The sequence below is a fragment of the Hylaeus volcanicus genome, chromosome 1, assembly GCF_026283585.1.
Source record: "Hylaeus volcanicus isolate JK05 chromosome 1, UHH_iyHylVolc1.0_haploid, whole genome shotgun sequence".
In the NCBI taxonomy this organism is placed as follows: domain Eukaryota; kingdom Metazoa; phylum Arthropoda; class Insecta; order Hymenoptera; family Colletidae; genus Hylaeus; species Hylaeus volcanicus.
Window position 1 is genome coordinate 2,738,557 of NC_071976.1, and position 12,103 is coordinate 2,750,659.

A 12,103-nucleotide genomic window follows, 5' to 3' on the forward strand; every position below is an offset into this window, starting at 1 on the left:
TATTCAGATAAAGATAACGATGACACCTTCGAAAGTAATTATTTACTGGAATCTGATAAAGAGGTAATCTCTGATAATAGCAAAGATATGCTCACTTAGACCAAGTGATATACTCGACGGTGAGAGCGTGCGTCACCTTTTGTCATAATATACAGATCGTGAATATAACAAAGTTATAAATTTCAGAGATCGACACAAAGAATTCTGTCCTGAAATTACGAAAATTCTATAAACACAGATGTACGAAGTTCTCCAATTTTGGTAGCAGCTACGACCTTTGGCAGACAGTCGCTCGGTTGTGTTCCCCTTAGAAGGTTTCTGCCTCAGAAAACGAAGACACACGTACGCGTCGCGAGGTCTCAATTGCGGCGAAGGCATAACGCAATAACAATCATAATGCCAGATCGATACGCGATATATTCGTTGGATCGCGCGTTGTATGTCATTACAAGGATGAAGGCACGAAAGACACACGGAATGCCTGCGGAGTCGCGTAACGATGTCGCGTTGAAAAAGTTCTGCTTAAATTATCGGTTTGGCGGTGAGCGAGCGTGCCGCTCGTTTCTTCGTTTTCGTTTCGTTTCCACGCGACGACGACGAACCGTGTTCGGCGATTTTCGCGAGGGCGATAACGCATCTTCCATCTCGCGGGTGCCTGGTCTCGCGTGGAGAGCAAATAATACGCAAACGGCGTAATGAGCGTACAATTACCAGCGCGAGATTGTTCGATATACCGTGCTAGTAAAATCTGGAAATTGTAAATCAACGTTGCCCGTGGCTAAGGCGACTTTCTAATGCGGCCGACTGCCGTTTCGTTTCCCCTGGTTCGACGTTTTTGGGAACAACGTAACAGTAATCGACGATCGTTTGAAGTAAATCGACTGGGGAAAAATGGACTTGGGAAAACTGCGGAGAGTTAGGCTCGTGGCTGGGTCCTCGGATGCTCGAATGATCCGAGTTCTAGCAATTTAGAGAAAGCAAACGTACTGCAATTCTGGAAATTCAGGTGATAATATTTTCTTGAAAAGGTGTCATCTTCAATTAGAACTCGATTAGGTTGCTAAGGAGGTTTCTGTTCGACGTATTTATCCGCACTAACGATACAATATCATTAATTATAGTATCTGTAGCGATGTATTATTATTGTATCGTTAATTATATTATCTATAACGATACAAGGATAATTGTTCTTTAGCACTTATCTAATGCAACTAAGATTCTACATGAAAAACAATCCGAAAGGCTTTCGGTAAACCACCTGGTAGCACCTGGCTATCTGTCAGTTACTAGCTTTAGTAAATGAATCAGTTTGAATGTTATCTTAGTTGTTTGTTATTTTTAATACCAGGGAACTAATATTATCATAATTTTCTGCGTACAATGCAAATTATCGCCTGTGTATCGTAAAGTTTGTCGCGTTTATGAAAAGCGTGCTTGCCAGCATGTACTTGGGTGTTATTTTAATTGAAATCCTCTTCCAGCAATGGAGGGGATGCAGGATTCTCGACTCGATGCTGAAATCATCGTAGGGTAAACGGACTCCGCGACGTGTTTGCGTGTCGTTGACTTTGCCGAAGCGTAAAAACGCCTCCCTGTAGCTACAAGACGAAACGAACGTAACTTCGGGGTTCATTTATAAAGTTCGCAACGCGCGAAGGATACGCGGGGTCGCGTTTGTAATCGAGCACCGCGCGCGCTCGGTATCTGGTTTCATAGTTTTAGGTGCTAAAACGTATGCAACTCTCCCGTACGGTTAATTGCGTCACCAAAGAAAGAGAAACGCAGCGTTTTACTGTCCGACCGTTCAGATAACTCGTTAGTAATTTATCGTCGATTGGACGGTGCGCGATATATCGTGGTCACCGGCGTGATTAACACCCAATCGGTACGGCGACGAGGAAAACGGCGTTGTTCCCCCTGGCCCGACCCAGTAGTCGACGATTAATTCCCGAAGGAAATTATTACTTCAAGGCGGCTGGAATCGGCCAGCGCGCGCCACTTAAACGACCAAATTATTGGCAGCCTATTTAACCGTTAATTGGATCGTTCGTCAACCGCGGGCACTGAAGTATACATAATTATCGGATATCAAAAACACGTATTTCACATTTGGCTATCGCGTGAGTCATTTCCAATTGATTGCTAACCAGGAAGTTGTAGGAATCGCTCGAAGGAACTAGATACGAGAATTGCTCTATGGGAATTATTACCGAGGAAATTAGTCTAGCTCGTGGCATCTCCATTTACAAAATATGTACTTGTAGGATCGCGTAGCGAAGGAAAATCTAAAGGAAATTTTTTTAGGTTATTCTACAACATTGATAAATATTTTGTCCAAAAAGATTTGTGTCGACACCGCTTCATTTTCGAAAAAGAAAAATAAAATAGTTGACGAGCGACTAATAAGTCCAGCGTACGATAAAACTAACGAGAATTCTTTTGAGTTCGTGTTCGACCCCTTGACTGTCGATGTGCCTTAAAGGTTACGAAAAAAAAAAATGTAAAATAAAATGACCGATTCTAAGTAGGATCACGAAACGAATAGAGAGATCACGAATGCTCGTTGCGTAACAGTCGAATCGATCACGGTATAATGCCTAGGTTAATGAAAGTGTCTAGTTAATTTCAACAGCGATGAGCTGGTAATAGAGTTGGATTAATAGAAGGGTTCAAAACGCGATAGTAGATAATCATCGGTATCTGGTTCGCGATATCGATCGACTACCACTCGAGGATCAACGGATCGAGCGTTAATCACTACTGTACCGGGAAATCGCCGAGATGACTGTAATCGGTATCGATACGGTGGTCGAGTTGCACCTATTCCAATAGAGAAAAAGGTTAAGGCTGAAATCGATCCAATTTCAACCCCGACCCGCGTTTAACGCTTCGAGTTTTAATCATCGTCTTCTACCGGAGGATTTCTATTTAACCTTTCGACGTCTACGTCTACGTCTCGTGGTATCCCAAGTTTTAGATAATAGATATGCCTGATACGAAGAGTGATCACCCTGTATCTATATAATCTATGTAATAGAGATTGTTTAGGTATTGTCACTTTTCATAAAGGATGATTAATAGCGCGTATATTTAGCCATGACGACTCTGTAGTATTTTTTATTAAAAATAGAGCGTATCAGATTGAAGTCAGCAGAACGGGAATACGAGTGTCACGCTTCGAAACAATATATATTCTCCTCTCTCGTTTCTATTGTTTGGAATACAAATCCAGCTACCTACACAAAACCCTGTATCTACCGTACAAGGTAATTCTCAATAAACCCTTTCCAGTTACTCAGAAATAACTGAAGCTTCTGACCTTGAGGCTTCTCTTGGAAAACCCTGTATATCACACGTCCTATGTTCGCCGTCCTCTGAAACCTATTCGGAACAGTTCTTTCCCCAAACTGATCCATGAAAAGCATCGAGAACCACCTGTGCACTAACGAATCTGTTTTGTTTCCAGCGGCTTGAAGAGAGGATCCATCGTGGAGGAATCGCGAGGTCTGCGAGCGCGATGTTTCGAGTACCGTGGCAGCTTATGGACGATAATTGCGCGAGTGTCTTTCGTCGCGGTTTGCGTTGCGCCTACTCGCCTGTGATCGACGACAAGTGAATAATAAAAGTAAGAACGGGGAGGACCAAGAACAGGGAGTGTCACAACGCGTGTGAAATGGATGGTACGCCAAAGAATAGAGAAGCAGTGTTAATATATGGATGCCCATGGGTGGAATTTGGCCGAAATGTGCCAGCGCTACCACCACGGTGTACCGGGGGCTCAAAATTCCTCGCCAGCTAGGGATCCTTCGGCTGCCATCGTGCAAGGCCTCACGACGGCTGCGCACATCGACCAGGCCAGCCCTTCTTACTCCCACTACACGTGAGTACACGAACCATACACGTAAACAAATTGTTCCTTGCATATTGGAGCAGTAGTTGTTCGCGATAGTAGCGGTCAGAGATGGGCAAAATTTGATTGGAACGAGGGATGACTCGAAATACAGCGATCGATCGGGATTGGAAGGTGATCTCTGAACTGGTCGAACTCAGTTGGGCCACTCGAAGGGACCAATGAGTCTGTTCTGTTCAACGGAATAGTTGTACGTGTATTCCACGTATAAATATTAAATCTGAGCTCGCTCTCTCATTTCTCACTTGTCTCATAATTGGGTCGCAGTAGCGATAATTAATGTCCCTATTCGGTTAAATTTGAAATCCAACAATCATGTGAACTGGGTTTCGAGAGCAATTAAGTCCCCCCTCGAACGGAGTCGATGTTTGCAACGAGACGTTATTAATTAGCGTTTGAAAGTCCTGACACTTTTATGGATCGTCGCTGGCACGAGATGTTCATGTTTATTCGCTGTTGTTTTTGCGCTGATTTCTTTTCCAGTGCGCTAGAGAGATAGGTCGGGGGAGTTCACGGAGCAGAAGTAGAATGAGTCAATTATGTATGCACAAACGGTTGTTTGCATATTTTTTCACACGTTAGTCATGGTACGAGAGAAATGAAAACCGTTAAGGAATAAGTCCGTCTCGCCGTAGATAACTGGACAGGATCGTCGAATTGCATTGGTCATCTTCATGAATCATTTTTTTTTTTTTTAAATGACTTAGGGAAGCCGAAATTTATTTCACCTACTTTTCTCAATGCTACGCTTATTTTTTTGATTCCTCGATGCTCACGCTCAAAAATCAATTAATATCCCAGCTAGGGGCACAGTTTCTCGCCCAACACTCGTCGATTTCGAAAATTGGAGGCCGACGATCGCGGTACCGAAATTCGCGAAAAATGAAATCGATCCCGTCGCCTCGCGAATTCGCGCGTGCCCCAACTGCGGCTGTACGGTCGCCTTATCGCGGCCAGGAGACGTTCTCAATTGTATTATATATATTAATAACGATACAGCGAATTAGGGATAAGTATACGACTTCGTCGGCCAGGGCTCCGTAATCCTGTTATTAGCGCGGCGATTAGGGGAAGATGATCCTCGGGCAAATTGCAGGGGCGTGCACCGCGGTGTTTGGTTAACGTAATCGCCAATCGCTATCGTTGATCCGCGCAAGTCCGCGAACAGGGCTCAGAGACGCGTTCCCCATCGTACCCCCCTTTTCGATGCCACGGTGGTTTCCCTTCTTGGAGAATTTTCATCGTTCACGTTTACCCTTTCGAGCCGAGTCTCCATGTCCCGCAGACATTCGTGGCCGGAGAGTCGATTAAATTGCAGTTTACGCTCGTATTCAATATCTCACTGTTATTACGTCGAATTGGCGTAACCAAACGGGAGAAAAGTCTCCTCTTTAAACATTCCAGATTGTTAGACGTCGGCGCCGGGATAGCCTGTTCCGCGATGCGATGGATCAGTCGCGATACACTCCCAGACAAAAGCGCGCGTGTTCTTTCCTTTCTGTTATAACAAAATACTATCGGCAGGAAATGGTTGTAACAGAGAATCTGTTGCGTAAGTGTCGCGTGTGATTGTCCCCGTCGCTTCTTGCAACTGCAGATAGGGCACAGTGATTATTAACACGTTCGTCACGTCACGCAGAAATAGCTGACAGAAATTTTCTACAGGACTAAAAAAATTAAATACTTTGTCAAATGTAAAATTATCTAGTCCTCTGGACGAAATTGTGGCTTGAAGAAACTTTCACGATTTTTAGTTCGGCAGCTAAATGGTCTTGTAAACTGGCTTCTACAGCAACAAGGAATATTTCTGTTCCCCTCGCTATAGTTAGAGCAGATGTCGAGGACATCCCTAGACGAGCATAACTTGCGGTCAAACTAGAATCGCTATTCTCGTCCGCGGAAGGAACGTGTTTTCAGGAGAGAATAAATAAGGAAAGAAAAACAGAGCCGTGGCTGGATTGACTTTTCAACTGGCGATGGCGCTTCCTGGCGACGAAGATCATCTTCATTAAAATTGTTCCGGTCGGTTCCATCCGTTGCTCGCGGCCGTCGCATGGATCGCGAACCATGTCACGATATTCAGTCACATGTCCTGGCGAGTAACTCTCGTAGCCTAGATTCATAGTGTCAAGGAATGATGTATATTTTCATCGTGCTTCCACATTTGACGCGTCTCGAGCATCCTCGTTGAAAACTTGTTTCACAATTGGAATACATTAAGCCACTCCGTGTTTGTAAGAATCTCACTCTGTAGATCACCTTTTAGGAGTGATCTATACCGTTTCAAAATAATATCAATCCTCGCAATCTTGATAATTCCCCCCACGTTACAATATTTAAAACAAATAAACGCGTAGGTTCCTATAAACTTGACGAGGTTAATATCATGCACGCCCAGCAATTTTAATAATTCGTATGCTGTCCTTCCTTCGTGCAGAGGGTGTTCATATATTCGCGACATAAATTTCGCACGCGTGCGACGCATATCGGAACAAATGAGAAAAGTATCGGTAAACATGGGCACCATAACCGACCGTTTCGCGAGTCACGAAATAAAAATGCATACAGTCATCACGGAAAGCACTCGATGATGCATAACTCGACACGTTTCGAGTCTTTATCACAAACTTGCGAACATCCTGCCTCTACGAAACGCCTATACAGCGATGCAAATGGGAACGAGATCGATGTAAGTCGATTCTACTTTATTTTTTGCGAATTAATACATACTTAACCTCTCAACGTTGACGTCATACGGGCTACTTCCGGTATATTTGCCATCCGTGACGTCTTCGGTCTAGACGCCCGGCTGAACAATTTATTTAACTCCTCCTCCTCCTCTACCAAAGCATGCTGTACCGAGGAATACATTTACCGATATTTTTAATTCTTTACACAACAACCTATCGAAGTTTACGAAGGATAATTCCTAATTGACAAGGAATATTGTCAAAGGAAATCGTACAATTTCCGAGGAGCCTCGAGGCTCGTTCGATCGACGAGCTCGATTCGCAAACATCAATTATATCGTCGAAACATCGATAATTCCATGAACGATACAGTACTCGATACGCGTCGGTTTTTCTCGGTAGTCGTGTCGTGTCAGGATTCGCGGAGTCTCTTTGTGCGTCGCGACGGACAATACCTGAGGAATTCCCCCGAATTTCGACGTTTTCCATCGAATAACAACACTGCCACGGAAATACGAACAAGAAACTACGTCAAACCACGCGTGTAAATAAACGGGGTAGATTTATTAAGAAGTATTCCTTTCTAGATAAAAAGGATGCACCAAGAGTTTCGAAGATGTGTTCTCGGATACATGGAAATGAAATTATTCATAGGTGATACTGCACCCACGAGGAATGTGATCGCTGTTAGCGAATTATGGCAATGACGAAGACGTCATGGGTTGGGAAAAATAACAGTTCCAGAAGGAGTGTACGCGATGACACCGCGGACTGTCCCCTGTCCCGTAATATCTACGATCGTGGTGAGTCAGATTAATGACTCGACGAATGGACGATGACTACGTACTAATTACGGATAAAAATCAATTACGGTAATTTCGAACAAAACGCCTCGAGCCTAGCGTTCCTTTGCACGACGTTTCCACGAATCCTACACCTCTTCGAACCGTGCATCCGAGTGTTTTGCATTTTCTAATCCTTCTCGCGGTTTACGAGTCTCTTACGAGTTCGTACGTCTCGAAGATTTGCCTCGAATAACACAGTTCCCCAGATTCGCAGTTCCGTAGATTGAAATGTAAAAAAGGCGAAATAGTAACGGGACGGTAAAATTGACGGCGTTGCCGCGAGAGTTTGATCGTCGCCCGATTCGTCGAGAAATAGGTGGCGTGTTTCGCGATACGATTGCATTGTTACGGATATGTACGTACAATAATTATAGCATAAAGGCCGCGCCATGGGTGAGAGAATGATTTGTGCATGCGACGACGTATGCACGTGGACGGGATTCAGGGGAATTTTAAATGGCCGACAATGACGCGGACAGTCAGTGACGGTGATTTATTAAGGAGTCGAAATTCACTTGCGCCCGAAGAAATTTGCTTTTGTCGAAAACAATGGAGGTGAGAGTTAATGAATTGAGGCGTTTAAACGTTTCGACCGGAAGCAGGATATTACTTCTTGCAGGGAGCGTTGCTGCGACAAAATACATACGTGCAAGTATGCAGACGGATTCGGAGACTAACGATCTCTCTGCGACCGTTTGTTCTTATGTTTAACGATTATTTCTAGCGACTTTGACGCGCCATGGGAATATAAACTGTTCCTCGAAACGATTATCGAAGATTTCTTGATGACTCTTCGATCACTTTATTTGAGACGATCGCTTGTGTTTATAGTTGCAAATTGCTCGACTGATAAAGAAATTATGTGTCGTCTGGAAGCTCGCGATATTCCTAAGGAAGGAGAGAACTTTATTAACCCGTTTGAATTGCATGGAAAAGTGGAAAACTCGTTCTTATCGCCAATTCTTCTTTTATGCACTAATGATGCAAATGAGTTAAATATTCAAGAGTACTAATAAATATGGATGGTATATTATCCAATAATGGATTCAAAAATTCCGATGGAATTTCAGAAATGTTACATAGTGGCTGTGAGAAAGCTCGCGGAATTTGAACTTTACCAATGCAACTATACAATGAATATTGCGTAGAGCCTAGCCAGGCCCTCGTTGCTCATTAGGCACAATGGGCGCAGTGCATAGCTATTTAAAAATAGCTATTTACGATTTACATCTCTATCGACACTGAATGACAACATAAATACACAGTTAATCGTTAATCTTCTCGAGTGTTCTTCGACGAAACTAACAGTTAATTGGGAGAACTGATAGAAGCGTACTAGTACACGTTTCGAAGAGCGGAGACAATGTTTACAACGGGTAACCATCGAGGAATCTGAACGGGGGAGAAGAACAATAGTTACCTGACTGAATGTCGATTTTACTAATTCTACACGCCAACATCCTTTGAACGAGCAAGCAGAGCTTACTCGAATCTCTTCGATTAATCACAAGGTTCTTCATCGAACAACTTCCTTTTATATTTTTAACAGGGATTTGACATAGAATCTCTGACTGCTATCTTGGAGCGTTGTTCGATGGCATTCTAGACTATCAGATATTCTAAAGTCTCGTTAGTTTTCGAGAAATCTTCGATTCCTCTTTCACTCGCAGGAAGTCGTACGTAACGACCGGTACGGTCTGAGGTCAGAAGAAGGTGTACGGGGTATAACGCCGACGACGACGTCCGTTCCGCAGCCTGAAGACCGTAAAGGTTTCGGGGATGCGCTTTCTTCGTTCTCAAATCTGAAACGCGCCGGAGCGTTAGTAGTGCAGAGGTGAGCGGCTGAGGTCGTCACTTCCGCTTACCAAGTGAACCGCGCTGGTCATTCGATTTAAAAGTTTAATCAGGGGCCTATAAAATTACGAGTCCCTCCGTTTTCTCGGCTCGATCGATGGCACCGCGTCTTCCCGCTCATGTATCACAACCTTTCTTATTTTTAGAAGTTGGCTGTAACTTTACGATGATCGAAGACCACTTTAGGAATTTACTGACCGGAGAGAGAGAGAGAGAGGGATAAAGAAATGCAAAGGCAAGTGTAGCGCAATTAAATTAGGGCGAGGTGTGGGAACTTAGAGGAAGAAAATAGGATAGGCGAAGCGAACAAACATTCGCGTTAGTATTTTTACAAGTTCCAATGACGAGTCATCCCCAATTAAAGGAAACCTTGACCACCTCATCTCCAATCGAAAGCGGACCTTCTGCGTCGGCGAACAAAGAAAGACTGGTACCACTTTCACGACGATCGGTGTCAGCATTGCCAAGAGTTTGTGCAAACCGTCGCGCAACAGTTTGTCGCGGGTTTTTAAGGTCGGTGCGCCTTCCCGTCGAGCAATGCAAGGGTGTGTTCGGTCGTCTCGATTATTTGAATAAAATGCGCCACCACGTCAGCCGTCAGGCGTCCGCGACGCGAAAGCTTTCTCTGCTTCGCCGCGGCTCCGGAGGCTGACCCGAAGGGGGGAATAATTTACTCGCTAGGGAACCCAACAAGTGTGTGTCGTTGACGGGGAGTCCCCGTTCCTGTCCCCTGGCGAGCTTGACTCCCAGGTTGTCCTGCGTACCGAACCGTTGCACGGGTTTTCACTGTTTCGCCCGAGATTCATGAGCCTCGACGAACGTGCCGATTTAGAGGATCGTTTCGCGTGTCCTTTGTCTCGGCGTGTAGCCAGCGCGACTTTGCGCGCTCGTACAAATATCCAGATCGACTCGCCAGGCTCGTAATTCGTGCGGTTTGCACGGCCTGTAAAAATGTCTCGCGTTATGGGTCACCTTCCAACGACTTGGTACGAATCTGGCTTGGATCTTAACGCTAGACCTACCACCGTTTATTTGTAACTATTCATACTACTATTTGTCCTTTATGAGACGAATGACTTAACGACATTTTTTTTTCAATCGAACGCAAAATTATTTTACGTGGAACTAGATCGAACGTATATCGCATACCACAATCGTATAGAAAAGGTTAAAAATGGCCATTCGACCATTCGTTGTAGATTGGAGTCCTAATCTCTGCTATTCGTTGGCTACTTGTGCTTGGAATAAAGGACTTTCCCCAAAAGACATTCAGGGTCTTGGGATGAATAAGAGTTGAAATAGATTTGAAATTAATTTGACGCCCACCGGAGTGGGCTTGGTGTCGAGGCCATTGTAAAATCGTCGACTTATTATAATCGTCTCCCCGATGAGCGATTCACGTATATAACACAGGAGACCTTCGATGACACCGACAGGATTAATATTTCCGATACAACGCAAGCTCATTGCATTTCCAGTTGGAAACTGCTTCCTCTGCTCTTGGTACAATCACCCCATATGAATCATTAAAGAAACAATGCTGAAGGCAGTGGCGTATCTATCATATGCGTGGGTGGTGCAGCTGCACCGACGCGGGCTGAACCTGAGGAATCTTGACCGTGAGTTTTTATAGTTTTTCGTTGGCGATCCGTGTAAACGTCCCACCGGAAATCCAACGGTCATCTTCGCGGACGTGAAAATTATTCCGACTCCAAAATTTCATGTTTCCCTATATTTTTTAAATAGGGAGAGTATTTTATCTCCTTCTTCTGTCGTAGCCATACATGATGAATCGAGTATCAATTTTAATTAACCCACTACCAAGCAAGAAAATCCAATCTTCGAAACCAAGTGGTTGTTTTACAGATCGATTCAATCTTATCGCCCAGTTCATAATAATTCCCTTATAGGAGTTTCTCAGCTGTTATCGAGCAGCGTATTTCATCCAATTTCGATAAGGGCAAATGCATTCACGAATACACAAAAGCTGCTCCATTCTTCGACGGTAGGGTAGAAATAAGACTGGAGAAAGAAATCCATTTGGCTTGAACGGATCTCGGTCGTTGCCTTAGCATCCCACATTAAAACGACCCTCGCTCCTCCAGCTATTCATCGCGACCGCGTCGCGATATTAAAACGACACCTCGTATCGATCTTACTTATCGATGCCATAGCTCAGACGGCGAACAGTAGCGCGTTTCGAGCATATCGCGGTGGAAGCGGGGACTACTGTTAACCCGTAACGTATTAAATGTAATATAAGATAGAATAGTTTAGAATTCAGTCTTTCTAACGAAGGAACAACTCCAAGCCGTGGATCATCCAACAGCCAAGCATGACCATCTTTGAGCGTGCACTCAACTCAACTTCAACTTTGGAGAATCATGAATATTCTGTCATTGAGCAGATCGGCGTCGATTATCATACATTATCCATCTCTCGTCGCGAGTCACTATCCGATCCAAAAATGGCCTCGTAGGATGCCGCTGAGACAGTGAACCGTATGCATCACATCCTCGACTCTTCTGCTTCTCGTTGAACTCGCCGAGAACCTACTTCTCCAGACTTTTACTTCATAGAAATTGTACCCTCATAGAAGCTGTACCAAGTTGTCCTGCGAATTTTCTAACGCTTTGGCATTACGATCCTCTAACTATATCAATCTGGCTTTGGAGCTGGTACCAAACACCTTGCTATCGTGCAAACTAATATCGAACGAGCCATCACCGTATCAAAGAATGTTACAACGGAGTTTCAACTACAACGACCCGCAATCTTCGAGTCCTTCCTTCTTCTAACTCTCA

At 44.2% G+C, this 12,103-nt stretch overlaps 2 protein-coding genes across 4 annotated transcripts in view; one reads left to right on the forward strand and one right to left on the reverse strand.

Annotated features, from left to right (window-relative positions):
- Nucleotides 1-12,103, reverse strand: part of LOC128882197 (out at first protein) — a 59,646-nt gene that overhangs the window by 15,915 nt on the left and 31,628 nt on the right. The window lies entirely within an intron of this gene.
- Nucleotides 1-12,103, forward strand: part of LOC128882158 (putative transcription factor SOX-15) — a 43,648-nt gene that overhangs the window by 4,257 nt on the left and 27,288 nt on the right. For all 3 annotated transcript variants that reach the window (XR_008458303.1, XR_008458305.1, XM_054133734.1), the window contains exon 2: nucleotides 3,467-3,880. Coding sequence is in view for 1 of the 3 variants with exons in the window: in XM_054133734.1 (XP_053989709.1) it covers nucleotides 3,714-3,880 (167 nt within the window). In the remaining 2 variants the exon portion in view is untranslated. The remainder of the gene's footprint in view (nucleotides 1-3,466; nucleotides 3,881-12,103) is intronic.